The sequence below is a fragment of the Theropithecus gelada genome, chromosome 11 (genome assembly GCF_003255815.1).
Source record: "Theropithecus gelada isolate Dixy chromosome 11, Tgel_1.0, whole genome shotgun sequence".
NCBI lineage: Eukaryota > Metazoa > Chordata > Mammalia > Primates > Cercopithecidae > Theropithecus > Theropithecus gelada.
Genome location: NC_037679.1, coordinates 80299415 through 80316751, shown reverse-complemented (window position 1 = coordinate 80316751; position 17337 = coordinate 80299415). Strand labels below are relative to the sequence as shown.

The 17337-nt window shown below is 47.5% G+C and overlaps 1 protein-coding gene across 2 annotated transcripts in view; it reads right to left on the bottom strand.

The window, feature by feature from the left end:
* The window catches only part of P2RX7 (purinergic receptor P2X 7), a 50011-nt gene extending 36838 nt beyond the window's left edge, over nt 1-13173 (bottom strand). The window contains exon 1 of one of the 2 annotated variants that reach the window (XM_025403442.1): nt 12912-13173. In XM_025403442.1, the coding sequence (XP_025259227.1) occupies nt 12912-13036 (125 nt within the window). In that variant the 5' untranslated portion in view covers nt 13037-13173. The remainder of the gene's footprint in view (nt 1-12911) is intronic. The other variant, XM_025403443.1, reaches the window with a different exon arrangement.
* Between the last annotated feature and the right edge of the window lie 4164 nt (nt 13174-17337).

Below are 17337 nucleotides of genomic sequence, written 5' to 3'. Positions count from 1 at the left end.
TAAAGCCTCTCTTGCCAAGTAAACAACAACGTCATTGTCACTAAATCCAATAGATACACGACGGACCTGATTGTGCTGGAATTCTCAGCAGCAGTTGACACTGACTGTGACCATGCCCCACTTCCCTCACCTCCTTCCCTTAGCTTGCAGGAATCCACTTGTGCCTGACTTTCATTGGATCTCTGTGGCTACCCTTCTTAGAATCTTTTGGGGATTTCTGTGCTCCCACCCCTTAAAGGTTAGCACTCCTCGGGGGCGTGTTCTAGGCCCTTTTGCTTTCTCATCTACGTCTCTTGCTGGTCGGTTGCAGCTTCTTCCAGGGTTCTGGTTGCCATCTATATGCTGGTGATATAGAAACCTACATCTCAGCTCCAGATTTATATATCCAACCACCCATTCAACATCTCCATTTGTACATTCCATAGACACCTCAAACTCAATGCCTTCAGTTCTGACCTCATCTTCCACACCAAATTGGCTGTTTCTCCTGCATTTCCTACCCCAGCAAGCTATTCCAGCACCCATCAGTTGCCCAAGCCAGAAGCATGGCACATTCCTTGACTCCTCCTCTCCCTCTTGTCCACCCACCCGTTCAGTTGCCAAATCCTACTGTTTCACTTCCTAATATTGCTCAAATTCATCTACTTCTCTCTTCTGCCTCTATCACCTCCTCAGTCCAGGTCACCATCAGCTCTCAGATCTGGACATCCCAATAGTCACCTAAATGGCCTCCGTTCCTCCAGTCTCACCCTGTCCCCTCCACTCTCCACACTGCAATACTTTAGTGAGAGCATGACTCTGGAGTGAGGTTCAATTTCAGCTCTACCGTTTACTGGCTACACGACCTTGGGCAAGTGACTTAACCTTTCTGAGTCATTGTTTCTTCTTCTGTAATAAGAGGATATTAGGGCTGGGTGCAGTGGCTCACGCCTGTAATCCCAGAACTTTGGGAGGCCAAGGCGGGTGGCTCATTGGAGGTCAGGAGTTCAAAACCAGCTTGGCCAACATGGTGAGATCCCATCTCTACTGAAAGTACAAAAATTAGCCAGGTGTGTTGGTGCACATCTGTAATCCCAGCTACTCAGGAAGCTGAGGTAGGAGAATCGCTTGAATCTGGGAGGTGGAGGTTGAAGTGAGGTGTGATCATACCACTGCACTCCAGCCTGGGCGACAGAGCGAGACTCCGTCTCACCCGCGAAACAAGAGGATATTAGTATTCTATTGGGCAGGGTTTCTAGTTCTAAACAACAGAATTCACTCTGCTGAGTTTAAGAAGAAAGATTGTCCAGAAAAGATAAATCTCCAGAGACAGAGAGTAGATTCATGGTTACCTGGGTTGAGCAATCACGGTGGGGAGTGACTGTTAATGGGTGTGAGGACTCTTACTGGGCTGATGAAATGTTCTGAAACTGGATTGTGATGATGGTTGCACAACTTGGTAAATTTACTAAAAGTCATTGAAATGTATATTTAAAACAGGCGATTTTATGATATGTAAGTTATACCTCAAAAAAGTTGTAAAAAGAGACTTTTTTTTTTTTTTTTTGAGATGGAGCCTCGCTCTGCCACCAGGCTGGAGTGCAATGGCGTGACCTCGGCTCACTGCAACCTCCGCCTCCTGAGTTCAAGCAATTCTCCTGCCTCAGCCTCCCGAGTAGCTGGGATTACAGGTGCCCCCACCATACCCAGCTAATTTTTGTATTTTTAGTAGAGACGGGGTTTCACCATGTTGGTCAGGCTGGTCTCAAACTCCTGACCTCACTCAGGTGATCCTCCCACCTCGGTCTCCCAGAGTTCTGGGATTACAGATGTGAGCCACTGTGCCTGACCGATATTATTATTTTTTGAGATAGGGTCTCACTCTGTCACCCAGGCTGGACTACAGTGGCACAAACACAGCTCACTGCAGCCTCACCCTCCCAGGATCAAGCAATCCCTCCACCTCAGCCTTCCCAGTAGCTGGGACTACAGGCATGCAGCACCATGCCTGGCTAATTTTTTTTTTTTGAGACAGAGTTTCACCTGTCGCCCAGGCTGGAGTGCAGCAGAGTGATCTCAGCTCACTGCACCCTCCGCCTCCCAGGTTTAAGTGATTCTCCTGCCTCGGCCTGCCAAGTAGCTGGGATTACAGGCACCTGCCACCACGTCTGGGTAATTTTTTTTTTTTAGTAGAGATAGACTTTCACCATGTTGGCCAGGCTGGTCTCGAATGAACTCCTGACCCCAAGTGATCTGCCCACCTGGGCCTCCCAAAGTGCTGGGATTACAGGTGTGAGCCACCGTGCCCAGCCATCTTTTTTTTTTTTTTTTTTTGAGATGAAGTCTCGCTCTGTCCCCCAGGCTGGAGTGCAGTGGCATAATCTTGGCTCACTGCACTCTCTGCCTCCCAGGTTCTAGCGATTCTTTTGCCTCAGCCTCCTGAGTAGCTGGGACTACAGGCACGTGCCCAGCTAACTTTTGTATTTTTAGTAGAGATAGGGTTTCACCATGCTGGCCAGGCTGGTCTCAAACTTCTGACCTCAAGTGATCTGCCTGCCTCAGCCTCCCAAAGTGCTGAGATTACAGGCATGAGCCACTGCACCCGGCCAAAGTTAACGATTTTGAGATGGTGAGAGGACCTCGTGTCATCCAGGTACGCCCTAAATGGCATTACACACGTCCTTATAAGAGACAGGCAGAAGGAGATTTGACACATACAAAGAGGAGAAGGCCATATGAAAACAGGGCAGAGAGGTCTGAAGATGCTGGCCTTGGCTGGGCACAGCAGCTCCCGCCTGTAATCCCAGCACTTTGGGAGGCTGAGCCAGGAGGATCACGTGAGCCCTGGTGTTCAAGACCAGCCTGGGCAAGATGGCGAGCCTCCATGATATGGTAGAGTTGACCTGACCCAATCACATGAGCCCCTTAAAACCAGAGAGTATTCTACTTGTCCCAGGAGAGAAGTCAGAGCTTTGAAGCATGAGAACAATGCATTGTGTCATAGTAGGCTTGGAGGCAGAGGGGACCACGTGGCGGGGAATATGGGAGGACTTCAGAATCTGAGAGTGGCCCCAGGCTGACAGCCAGCGAGGAGCAGAGCCCAGTCCTGCAGCCTCAAGGCATTGAATTTTGCCAACAACAAAAATGGGGTTGGAAGTGAATTTTCCCCAGAGTCTCCAGACGGGAACTCAGCCCGCTGGCACCTTGGTTTAGGCTTGTGGGACTATGTTAGTTTCCACTGCTGTGTAACAAATAGAAACTAATCCAGCCTCAGACACCCCTCATTCCATAGGGCAGCTCACAGTGTGCAGTGGGAGTGGGGCCCTCTAAGGCAGGGTCCAAGGAAGGGGATCCCCTATTGTATGGGTCAAAGAGCGGTACTTCTCTCCATTCCTGAATTTGAAATCTGCGCACGCCCAGCATCCTGTGTTATTCCTTGTGTATCAAAATGTTGCCTGGGGCACATGTTTGGAAAGCTTGGGTCTCCTGTTGTGTCCCAGCCGCAAGGGAAGCTGGGACATTCAGCTGTGACATGGATTGGGGGGGTGGAACTCATAACTCAGAGCATTCCCTAAACATGGTTAGGCTGTTCAGGTCATGATCACCCACTCCCACAACCAATCTTCCAGGATTATGTAGGAGGATCAAATAGGCCAATACATTTCACATGCTAAGAACAGACCCAGCACATGCTAAGTCCTCAGCAGTACTCAGTAGGTGTTATATTTCAAGCAGAATGATCTCTCTAAAATGAAAATATGAGCATAAAACCCTTCCTGTTTTCTGTATGTTTGGATATTTTCTAATAAGATGCTGGGGGCTGGGGGGACAGCTCTCCATGCTTTCTAGTGCCTGTGGGATGCAGCTCAAGGCGCTCCATGATCCGGCCCCTGCTGGCTTCCCCAGCCCTGCTTTCTCTGCCACTGCATCGGCCAGCTGTGGGCCTGTGAAAAAGCCAGACAAACTGTTCCTTCCTCTTCCCAACACTGTGCTACCCACGCAGAGGGGCTGGGAGGCTCCAGTCCAGGGTGGGAGGCTGGGCTGGGGTGGCATCCCCAGAGGCCTGTGGGTGCAGGAGAGAAGCCTCCATCATTACCCCTCGAAACAAGAAAATCAGACATGGCGGCAGCTTTTTGTAAGGCTACAGTCATTCATTTGAAAGAACCATGCTTATCTTTTGAGATGATGTGCTTCCAGCTATTTTGGTGTTTTGGTGTTAGACATGAAAAAAAGGATGTGGATAGATGGTAGTAGGCAGGTGTTTTAATTGCTTGTCTGATATCCTTTATTTATTTATTTATTTATTTTTGAGATAGGGTCTTGCTCTGTTGCCCAGGTGGCAGTGCAGTGGTGCGATTTAGGCTCACTGCAACCTCTGCCTGCCGGGTTCAAGTAATTCTCCTGCCTCAGCCTCCCAAGTAGCTGGGATTACAGGCGTGTGCCACCATGCCTGGCTAATTTTTTTTTTTTTTTGAGACGGAGTCTCGCTCTGTCGCCCAGGCTGGAGTGCTGTGGTGCGATCTCGGCTCACTGCAAGCTCCGCCTCCTGGGTTCACGCCATTCTCCTTCCTCAGCCTCCCGAGTATAGCTGGGACTACAGGCCCCTGCCACCATGACCGACTAATTTTTTTGTATTTTTAGTAGAGATGGGGTTTCACCGTGTTAGCCAGGATGGTCTCGATCTCCTGACCTCGTGATCCGCCCACCTTGGCCTCCCAAAGTGCCGGGATTACAAGTGTGAGCCACCGCGCCCGGCCATGCCTGGCTAATTTTTGTATTTTTAGTAGAGACAGGATTTCACCATGTTGGCCAGACTGGTCTGGAACTTCGAACCTCAGATGATCCGCCTGCCTCAGCCTCTCAAAGTGTTGGGATTACAGGCTTGAGCCACCGCGCCTGGTCCTTTATTTATTATTATTTTTTATTACATAAATATTTTAAGACAGGGTCTGTCTGTCACCGAGCCACAGCTCACGGCAGTCTCCACCTTTGCCTGGCCTCCTTCACAGCGCCATGTTAGTCCTCAAGCCTCTCCTTGGTCTTCTTCAAGTTGGTAAAAGGCATCATCGTACCTCAGGAACCCAGAGTCATCTTTCACCTCCTAGCAAATCTGTCGGTTCTGCCTCCGAAATACATCCCGGCTTTGTCCACCTGTCTCCAGCTCTGCCATCCCATTTTAGCCCAAGCCTCCGTCTCCTCACATCTGGTCACTCCAGGTACCTTCTCACTGGTCCCTCGCCATCATTCTTGTCCCACCACACTCTATGCTCTGCATAGTGACCCATAAGGCTTCTGGAAACATGAGTCAGATGCTTTCACTTCTCTGCATAACACTTTTCAGTGGCTTCCCATGGCACTGAAAATCAAATTGCAACTCTTCAGCCGACCTGCCCTCAGCTCCGGCTGCTCCCTCCTCTCTCCCCAGGTTCAGGGACATGCCGTCCTTGCTGTTCCTCTTGTGTTTCCAGATCTTTGCATTTACTGTTCTCGTCATACTGTGTGTCACGTGGTTGGATTCTTCTCCTCCTACGGGGTCACTTCCTGAACTGGGTTATCTCTGACCCTCCCCCTCAAGCTCTAGCACATCACCCAGGTGTCAGGGTTTGGATGAGAATGTGGCAGACCTCCTGCTTCTACTTCTCTGAAGACGGTCAAGGGCAGGCCGGGCAAGGGTAGGCTCACACCTGTAATCTCAGCATTTTGGGAAGCCAAGGCGGGAGGCTCACTTGAGGCCAGGAGTTCAAGACCAGCCTAGCCAACATGGCAGAACCCCATCTCACTAAAAATACAAAAATTATCTGGGTGTGATGGCATGTGCTTATAGTCCCTATTAGGGAGGCTGAGGCAGGAGAATTGCTTGAACTCAGGAGGTGGGGGTTGCAAAGAGCCAAGATTGTGCCACTGCACTCCAGTCTGGGTGACAGAGGGAGACTCTTGTCTCAAAAAAAAAAAAAAAAAAAAAAAAAAAGATGGTCAGAGGAGCCATGCTTGGGATGGATTTGGATTTGCTCCTCCTGGCGTCTGGTGCCTCCCTGGCCTCTGTGCTGGGCTCACTTCGACTCAGCTGGAGGAGGCCCAGACTCACAGGTTTGTGGCCACTCGCTGGGAAACAGGTGTTCAGCCAGGAGCTCCATTTTAACAGCCACAAACTAGCATAGCAGCACCATCTCCATGGCGACAGCCAGCCTAGGACCAGGAATGACAGCACAGGCTCAATGTTGGCGCCAGTGGAGGCTGACTGGGCAGTGGAGAAGCAGCAGCTCTGAGTGGAATTGTTTTCTGTGCCTCTCTCAATCTTCCTTAGTCTTCTGTGGCCATTGGAAAAGCTTCTGTGAGGACTGGTCTCCAGGGAAGAGGGAAATCCTCCAAAGAGAATGCAACCATCGTTTATTCCTTTGCTTGAAGTCTTCCCATGGCTTCTCAACCCACTCAGAATAAAATCGAAAGAATTCTCCAGCCGGGTGCGGTAGCTCATGCCTGTAATTTCAGCACTTTGAGAGGCCAAGATGGGCAGATCACCTGAGGTCAGGAGTTCGAGATCAGCCTGGCCCACATGTTGAAACCCCATCTCTACTAAAAATACAAAATTAGCTGGGTGTAGTGGCATGCACCCATAGTCCCAGCTACTGGGGAGACTGAGGTGGGAAAATCACCTGAGCCCGGGAGGTCGAGGCTGCAGTGAGCCAAGATCATACCACTGCATTCCAGTCTCAGTAAACAGTGATAACCTGTCTCAAAAAATAAAAAATAAAAATAAAAAAGAATTCTCCAAGGTGGTGCCATCATAGGCGGCTTGGTTTAAGCAACAGCTTGGTGGTCAAAGAAACCAAATAGTAGTAAAGTACCAAGGTGAGCTGGCAGCCTCTGTAGGCCAAGCAGCACGTCCGAGATGAGGAGCAGGGCTCCTGGTGGGACTGAGGAAGGGGCCGACGTAAGAATAGGAGCTCAGCAATTGCCCAGATAGAGTCTCCACAGCCCAGCTGCAGGGCTGAGACAAGCCAGGACTACAGAAGTAGATTTCAGAAATCCCTAATTTCTGGTTTTTGGAAAGACCTTGTAATGAATCACTGATTTTTGTCTGCCTACCCTTCCCACTTCCTTTTCCCATTTTGTCTGGTAACAGAATCTTCCTTCCTAAGGAAAATCCACTGGATGTGGTTCAGGTAGGGCTCACACGGCTCCCTTGTCTTCTACCTACTTCCTGCCACGGGAGCCAGCACGTGACCCAGGCCGGCCAATCGGATGACACCTTGGCCATGGCCACAGTGATTGATTCAGGGATGGATGTGTAACTCACATCTGATCAATCAGAGTCTTTCCTGGGACTTTCCTAGCAGAGCTATCAAGAAAGACTTGTTTACTCCTCTAAGGTTGTTAAAAGAAGAGAATGTGAGGATATCTTGCTACATAGAGAGCTGTTCAAGAAGGAAGCCAAATAGAAGCAAATGGAGCCAGGATGTAGGGAGAGGGATCCTCCCTGATGACATAGTTTTCCGCCCTGATGACACAGTTTGAACTCTTATCTTCATTCATGTTCGAGGATAGCACCATCTCTTCAACTGCCCAGTTACATGATCCAATAAATTCCCCTTTGAGGCTTTGTGGTTAACATAAGTTGGGTTTCTGTCACTTACTGCCCGAACGATCCTGGCCGACACAGACCTGCTTAGCATGCTATCTACACAGACCTCCAACACAAACTCCTCTTGTAGCTGCATCCCTGCCTTTGACTCCAGATCTGAACTTGGTTGTGAGAATAAGAGAAGCTGAACAGCCTCTCGGTTAATTTCCCCCATAACCAGTCCCTGCTTTGTATCCTATTTTCAATAACTGAGGCCCTGTCTCCTTATCCTGGCTCTTAGTCCTTCCAGCCCCAGTAGGAACACCTGGTCAGAACATGTCACTTGCTGCTGTGTCCTGAACATTGCTCGAGCCTGTCTGGATTTCCACCTATGGTCCACACCAGTCCTGCTTGATGCAAACTACATTCCCCAATTCCTATGCCCCATGGGTCTACCCATTTCACAGATGGCTAAGTCATGGTTACATGAAGTTAAGGCTTCACAGTGCAACTTAAGGCAGCATTTCCCAAACTGTACTGTGAGACTCCATTTGGCCATTTAGTGAGATGTTAATAGATAGTCCATTAACCAAGAGGGAAAAAGCAAAGCTGGTGATAGTTTTTTCTTCCATTTTATATTTTAAAATACAAACAGTAGTTTATGTGAAGGTTATCTTCTTTTTTTTTTTTTTTTTTTTTTTTTTTTGAGACGGAGTCTCACTCAGTCGCCCAGGCTGGAGTGCAGTGGCGTGATCTCGGCTCACTGCAAGCTCTGCCTCCCGGGTTCACGCCATTCTCCTGCCTCAGCCTCCCGAGTAGCTGGGACTACAGGCGCCCGCCACCATGCCCGGCTAATTTTTTGTATTTTTAGTAGAGACGGGGTTTCACCGTGTTAGCCAGGATGGTCTCGATCTCCTGACCTCGTGATCTGCCCGCCTCGGCCTCCTAAAGTGCTGGGATTACAGGCGTGAGCCACCACACCTGGCCGGTGAAGGTTATCTTCTAAAGTTGGCACTTAAGATGAAAATCATGGCTCATCCAAATGGCCTTTTAAACCCTTAAATTGTCCACAAAGCATAGCAAATGCCTCCCACTTCCCAGTGGGTCCGCTGGAGCCAATTTTGCCTCCAGCCCTAGAACAAGTTGCTGTTTTGACAGTTTCGCTCCAGGTGAAGATGAAGGAGTTGACTTATTTTAGGGGTCACATGGCTGAAAAATACGTACCCAGATTAATAAGTAGAGCAGCAAGATGCTCGCTAAAAAGCATGTGGGAACAGAGATTGATGGACGGAACCCCAGATGCCAGTATCCCGTCTCACACCTACTCCAGGGAACCTGGTTGCTGAATCATTGCATTATTTATATTGTTCTCTCTCTCCATGTCCCCATGGAACATGTATCACTGAATCTGAGGGAGTCAAATACATGTAAGTTATGATTTCACCATGTGAAAGAAAAATATTTATCATTACAAGGTGTTCACATAGTAATCTGTTTTTAGAAAATTTCTTATTATACAATAATCTACTTTTAAGAAATTGAAGGCTGCGCATGGTGGCTCACACCTGTAATCCCAGCACTTTAGGAGGCCAAGGCGGGTGGATTGCTTGAGCTCAGGAGTTCATGACCAGCCTGGACAACTATGGTGAAACTCTCTCTACCAAAAATACAAAAAATTAGCTGGGCGTGGTGGTGTACACCTGTAGTCCCAGCTACTCGAGAGGCTGAGGTGGGAGGATTGCTTGGGCCTGGGAGGCGTAGATTGCAGTGAGCTGAGATCATACCACTGCACTACAGCCTAGGTGACAGAGTGAGACCTCATCTCAAAAAAAAAAGGAAAAAGGAATTGCTGGCCCGACACAGTGGCTCATGCCTATAATCCCAGCACTTTGGGAGGCCAAAGCAGGAGGATCACTTGAGGCCAGGAGTTTGAGACCAGCCTGAGCAACATACGGAGACCCCCATCTCTACAAAACAGATAAAAAATTAGACATCATGGCGTGTGCCTACGGTTCCCGCTACTTGGGAGGATGAGGCGGGAGGTCACTTGAGCCTGAGAAGTTGAGGCTGTGGTGAGCTGTGATCATGCCACTGCACTCCAGCCTAGGGCGACACAATGAGACCCTGTCTCTAAAAGAGAAAGAAATAAAAAGACTGTATGCTGAGCCCAAGAATGTCAGGAAGTCCCATCACCTGCTACATGAAAGTGTGACATGCAATCTATGTATTAATGCAGAAGGGGGCATTTACTAATTATGCTCTTTACCATTGGTCATATGATAGCTGGTTTAAGTAATATGTCTTATTTTAGATTTCAGCACATATATATATATAAAAATATATAAAAATATAAATAAATATATAACTATATATAAATATATAAGTAAATATATAACTATATATAAATATATATTAAAAATATATATAATTAGTAGAAATGGCAAAATCCTGTTTCCACTAAAAATACTATTTTTATATATATTACATATATATTTTTTGAGACAGAGTCTTGCTCTGTGGCTCAGGTTAGAGTGCAGTGGTGCAATCTCAGCTCATTGCAACCTCCGCTTCCTGGGTTCAAGTGATTATCCTGCCTCAGTCTCCCAAGTAGCTGGGATTACAGGCGCCCACCACCATGCCTGGCTAATTTTTGTATTTTTAATACAGATGGGGTTTCCACCACGTTGGCCAGGCTGGTCTCAAACTCCTGACCTCAAGTGACCTGTCCGCCTTGGCCTCCCCAAGTGCTGGAATTACAGGCATGGGCCACCGTGCCCAACCCAGCATATATGTTTACCATTCAATATTTGTTGAACGGTAAACATATGAATCAAATAATAATAATCCTAATAATAGCATTATTAATAGTAAGAACTAACACTTAATCAGGGATTGCTAAATGCCTTATATTTCTCAAACAGCTTTGCATTTATTAGTTCATTTAATATTCCTATCAACAATGCTCCCTGTTTTACAGATGATGAAACCAAGGCTCAAAGAAGTGAAGGATTTTTGAATCCACATTTCCAGATCTCAAATGCTGAACTTGGACGTGATTACTTTGAGGGTCAGAGCAGAGGATGTATATAAAAATATATACGTGTATTTTATATACATATATATTATATAATCAAAAAGATTATTATTATTATTATTATTACTTTGAGATGGAGTCTTGCTCTGTCACCCACACTGGAGTGCAGTGGCTCGACCTCGGCTCACTTCAACCTCCGCCTCCGGGTTCAAGCGATTCTCCTGCCTCAGCTTCCCGAGTAACTGGGATTACAGGTGCCCGCTACCATGCCCCGCTAATTTTTGTATTTTTAGTAGAGTCGGGGTTTCACCATATTGGCCAGGCTGGTCTCAAACTCCTGACTTCATGATCCATCCGCCTCAGCCTCCCAAAGTGCTGGGATTACAGGTGTGAGCCACCGCGCCCGGACTCAGAAAGATTATTTTTAAAAATAGATACCAGCTGTTATCCTATGTCAGTCATCATGATAAGGGCTGCTCATGCCTTTTTTTTTTTTTTTTTGGTTGTCACAACCCTACGACCAGATGCAGAAACTGAGGCTCAGAGAAATTAATGACTTGGCCCAGAAGACATAGCCAGTACTATGAAAAAAGTTACCCTAACTCTTAGTAAACTACACTGCCACTGTCTATAGATAAAAGTTGCCTCCATCATCATTATCAATCAGCACAGGAAATAAGAGGCACTCACCATCAGGGAAATTCAAATCACAACCACAGTGAACTACCACTTCACACCCACTAGCATGGCTATAATAAAAAAGACAGACAACTGGCCAGGCGTGGTGGCTCACGCCTGTAATCCTAGCACTTTGGGAGGCCAAGGTGGGCGGATCACTTGAGGTCAGGAGTTCAAGACCAGCCTGGCCAACATGGCGAAACCACGTCTCTACTAAAAATACAAAAATTAGCCAGGAGTGGTGACGCACACCTGTAATCCCAGCTACTTGGGAGGGTGAGGCAGGAGAATCACTTGAACCGGGGAGGTGGAGGTTGCAGTGAGCTGAGATTGCGCCACTACACTCCAGCCTGGGCAACAGAGCAAGACTTCATTTCAAAAACAAAAACAAAACAACAGCAACAAAACCCAAAAAGACAGATGATAACAAGCATTGGTGAGGATGTGGAGAAACTGGACCTCTCATACTCTGCTGATGGGGATGTAAAAAACTGCAGCTGCTGTGAAATTCAGCTCCACATTTCCCCCAAAGGTGAAGCATAGTTAACATATGACCCAGCAATTTTATTCTTAGGTACATAATCAAGAGAAAGGAGAATATATGTGTAAAACCTTGTACACAAATGTTCACGTGGCATTATTCATAATAGCCAAAAAAGGACACAACCCCAATGTCCATCAGTGGATGAATGGATAGATAAAAGTGGTCTATCCATGCAATGGAATATTACTCAGCCATAAAAAGGAATGAAGTATCAGCCAGGTGCAATGGCTCACGCCTGTAATCCTGACACTTTGGGAGGCCGAGGCAGGCAGATCACTTGAGTCCAGGAGTTTGAGGCCAGCCTAGACCACATAGTGAGACCCCGTCTCTTAAAAAAAAAATTGAATGAAGTATCAACACAGGCTACAACATAGATGAGCATTGAAAACATGCGACGTGCAAACAGCTAGGCACAAAGACTGTGTGATTCCCTTTATATGAAATGTCCAGAATCGGCAAATCCATACAGGCAGAAAGTAAACTGATGGGTGGGAAGGAGGAGGAACAGTGTTGGAAATTATGGCCAAGGAGTGTGGGATTCCTTTTGAGTCAATGAAAATTGATTGTGGGGATGGTTGCACAACTCTGTGAATAATCTGAAAATCATCAAATGGTACGCTTTAAATGGGTAAATTGTATGGTGTATAAATTATATCTCAGTAAGTTTCTTTTAGAAAAAACAAAAACCAAAAATTAGGGCCTTCCTGACATTGGTGAAGACCTAAAGTTATAATACATTTTCAAGCCTGGTGCTATTCCTCCCAAGCACGGTGACTCAGATGCCAGCATGATCACCAGGTGTGCCCTGAGATCCTCGCCTCCTCCCTGGGGATCCAGGGTGTTGCCTTGCGCTTTCCCACCTTCCCCAGGCGTGCCCTGCCCTGCTCGCCCTGGCAGGCCTGGAGTAGAGCAGACAGGAATCCTGCCCGTCCCGTGGCTTCCTTCTGCTGCAGCCTGGCACCGTTTCCTCTTGCCTGCTGCTGCTGCTTCCTCCCTCCCGCCCAGCTTGCTGAGAGCACGTCTCAGATTCGAAAACCATATGAGATTCAGACTGTGCACCTGAAGCTGCCCCCTGGGGCTTTCTGTGCTGTCGGCCCTCCTCACATCCCACTTACCTAACGTAGGAAAAGACGATCACGTGGAAGAACCACTTAATGGTGCCATAATTCATGCTCTGGATCCGAGTGACTTTGGTCGTCTCATACTGGAAAACATCACTGCAGCTGCAGCAGGCCGGCATGGTGACAGGCTCCGTCCCTGCGCGGAGCTGGACCAGAGCGCTACTCTTCCTGATGGGGCCACAGCAAGCCCCCTCCCAGTAACTGCAAAATGAAACGTACTGATTTTTAGCAGGAGCCTTCAACTTCAAGCTCCTCCAATGACTGCAGAGTTGGGGCGGGCCCTGGCAGTTGCCCCAGATGCGGCTGCGATAAACAAGAAGAGCCAAGTCCTACGGGCCTGGCTGGCAGATGACCTCGCCCCAGCTGGCCTCCCCCAGATGCCTACACAAAGATGGTGTTCAGAGGACGGGCATTTTTAGAATTCTCTCTTTCCCCCCTTTCCTTTCACTTTTTTGGTTTCATTTCTGTTGGAAGAAAGGGGTAGCCGTGCAAATGTCACAAGACCCGGAGCTTCCATTGTGCCTCAGAAAAGGGCTGAGATCTTTCCATTGCCTGAAGCCCCACTCAGAGATTGATTCATTCATTTCTACAACCCTTTATTCAGCCCCTGATGTATAGGAGCTCTGAGTAAATGAAGATCTCCCTCTCTTCTTCCGCCGCCCCTTATAATACTCTGGTCTGCAGTTGGTGGGGGACATCAGATTTGCAGGGGTAGGCGTGGTGGGGGTGGAGGGGCGTTATTTTTCTGCCAGATCTTTTGTGCTTGACCCTCTGAGTTACTCTCCACCCTGCTCTGCACCCCGGAAGGTCAACCCATGACCTAGACCTGAATCAGCTGAAGATCACCAGGGACACAGTGGCAGTCCAACAAAGTTAGGTTTATTGACCTATTCCGTGAGGGACACCACCCACCAGAAGAGCTACAGCACATCAGCAAACAAAGGGAGACAGCGATTTATTATAGGATTCCGAGGAAAGTGGAGTTTAGATAAAATCTAAATGAAGCCATGTTTTGATAGACTACGAGCACAACAGGTTTGTACAAAGCAGTCAACGTCAAGTCTGGATTGCAAAGAGGACCCAGGGCCCTGCTTCCTAGGAAGCAACATAGCTAAGATAAATGTCAAATGTGTCCAGAAACTCTTTATCTGAAGCTCTGCTCCTGAGTTGTAAATTGAGGCTGCTTCCCTGTGTCAAGATGACTTAGATCCTCCAGGCAAAATTGGAATATTTCAGTCTTGGTCTTGTAATTTCAAACAGCAAAGTTTCTGAAGGTCTCTGATTTTAAAGGACAATGTTTCAGCAGTCACTCAAAGATGCTGGGTTGTATTATCACTTGACAGCTACAGAGAAATATTGTTCCCTGTTGTCTTTACAGCTGGCTTGATCCATTTCTGTTATTCCAGCCTGCTAAGTGGCCGGGTAGATTTTTAGTTTTTCAGTCTAAACTAATTGTACTTTCCCACCCATACAAACTGCATCAGGGTTCCCCTCACCCTCTGGCTTCCAGTTCAGGAGACTGGAGAGCAGTGAGGATAGACATGACTCCCTGGCCCTGCCCTTCTCAGTTGCATATAGGCGGGGCTTCTGGGCACCACTCCCTCCTTTAGTCCTGAGAGTGGTAAGGGCTCCCCACTCTTGCCAGCCCCAGGCAGCTCACTATCCCCTATTGCTTTTTCTTAACTCTGTCCACACTTTTGTAGATGGTTCCATCATTAGTTACCCCACCTGAGTATGCCATTGCTTTCCCGCCGGGAATCTGAGTGATACAGCCATCTTCATCTGTAAAAAGAGAGGATTCGCAGGTAAAGCCTGATGCTTAGAACGTAGGCTCTAGGGGACTAATGGCCTGGCTTCCAATCCTGGCTTCACATTTTACCAGCTCTGTGACCTTGGACAGCTCTGTTTATGCTATTCATTCACTCATTCATTCACTTATTCCCAAGAGCACCAGGAATAGTAGATATAGCAGTGAACAGGCAGACAAGTCAAATGTCCATCCACTGATGGATGGATACACAAAAGGACAAAAGTCCATACAAGCGAATATTATTCAGTCATGAAAAGGAATGAAACACTGACCCATGCTCCAATATGGATGAACCTTGAAAACATTACGCTAAGTGAAAGAAGCCAGACACTAAAGGATACATCTTTTATGACTCCATTTATGGGAAATGTCCAGAATAGGCAAATCACTTCAGTGTTGCTCTTGCTACCACTCAAAGACATCTATTTTCTTGTCTTTCTTCTTTTTTTCTTTTTCTTTTCTTTTCTTTCTTTTTTTTTTTTTGAGATGGAGTATCCCTCTGTTGCTCAGGTTGTAGTGCAGTGGCAAGATTTTGGGTCACTGCAACCCCTGCCTCCTGGGTTCAAGCGATTCTTGTGCCTCAGCCTCCTGAGTTTCTGCAATTACAGCCATGCACCACCACACTCGGCTAATTTTTGTGTTTTTAGTAGAGATGGGGTTTCACCATGTTGGCTAGGTTGGTCTTGAACTCCTGGTCACAAGCGATCTGCCTGCCTTAGCCTACCAAAGTGTTGGGATTACAGGCGTGAGCCACTACACCCGGCCTGTTTTCTTGTCTTTCTGCTGCACTCTTGCACTGTTCCCTCATGCTCTCCCCTCTCCACTCCTTCAGCCCTTGTCCGCTATTTCACCACTGCCACCTCCACCACTCCACGGATTCTGTTCTCAACGAGGTTACCAAAGACTTCTCAGTTGCCAGACTCGGTGGATATATTTTATTCCTTATTTTACTTGATCTCTTGGATGCATTCAACATCACTGGCCACTTTCTGCATCTTGGACTAGTTTTTTTCCCCTTGGTTTCCATGACTTTCCTGGGTCCCATGTCCAGCAAATTGTTTCTCAGCACTTTTTATGATTCTATTACGATAGGACAGGTTATGCTGCAATAACAAAGCACTCTCAGTATCTCATGGCTTATAGCAGTGATGAATTAATTCTCACTCACACTCTATGTCCATCATGGGTCTCCCAGAAGGCTCTGCTCTCTGTAATCACTCAGAGATCGAGGCTAAGGGAACAGCCACTGTCTTGAACTCTTTAATGAGAACTCTGGAGAGTCTCACAGCAGCAATGAAATGTTCTGACCTCGTGATGGAAACAATGTAAAGTTACCAAAAAAAAAAAAAAAAAAAAAAAAAAAATTGGGGATTGAATGGTGGATTTCTTAGTTGTGTGACTGTGTGGGTGTGTTTACAATTTACAGAAAATCAAGTGACATTCTTCAGCAGGAAAGGGAGGCCTTTTTTTTTTTTTTTTTTTTTTTTTTTTTGAGGAAACACTTATCTGACAGACTGCCAGTGCAGGAAATGTGCCCAACCTTATGAGAACCTATTAATAGAATCAGAAACTAAACCGTCCTGTGCCGGGGTTGCTCTTTCAGTTTGTCTGAAGCCCGCCTCTCTTTGTCTCTCTGTGTGCCCATTGCGAGTCTCTAAACATCGACTTCCTCTGTTTCTCCCAGGGCACGTGGTTCCGCAATGCTCTCCAAGTTAAGTTCCGCAGTTCAAATGCAAGCCCAGACCCCCTGCCCAGCCAGTTCCAGAACTCAAGGACTCAAGAGAAATGACTCTGATTGGCCTAATTGTTTATCCCTGGTCCAATCAGCTATAGCTGTGGGTGGGGCTATAATCAAATATGGCGTCAAGGGCCAGCGTCCATGAGGGGAGAAGGGAGGGAGGAAAAAAAGGAAGGTGATTGGGAGAGAGAGAGAGAGAGGAGAGTGGTGGGGAGAGAGAGAGGGAGGAGAGAGAGAGAGAGAATGTGACTCTCAGAGAATAGAGGCTCCAAGGCTGAGGGACTGCTGGTTAAATACCCCAATTCCTCCCCAAGGTGGGACAACTCTGACACACGTCTAGGCCGTCTCCAGAGGGCCTGAGGGGGACTGAGCCCAGACGCCCACAGCCGGCTCTTTAATTAATTTATTAATTTTATTTATTTTTTTGAGATAGAGGCTTGCTCTGTGGCCCAGGCTGGGGTGCAGTGGTGCAATCATGGCTCACTGCAACCTCTGCCTCCTGGGTTCAAGTGCTTCTCTTGCCTCAGCCTCCCGAGTAGCAGGGACTACAGGCAAGTGCCACCACTCCCGGCTAATTTTTGTATTTTTAGTAGAGCTGGGGTTTCACTATGTTGCCCAGGCTGGTCTAGAACTGCCGACCTCAGGTGATCCACCCGCCTCAGGCTCCCAAAGTGCCGGGATTACAGTCGTGAGCCACTGCGTCCAGCCTGCTGACCTGCTCTTTAATGCTTCCTCTGTTGGCTGCCTTCCCTTCCGGGTCTCACTTCCCCACTCCTCTTCCTGGCTCAACTCAGAAACAAACTACTTGCACCTGAATCTCGCCCAGCCTTATGTGCTGGTGTTAAGGAGTCTGTCTGGAATTTACTCTGAGA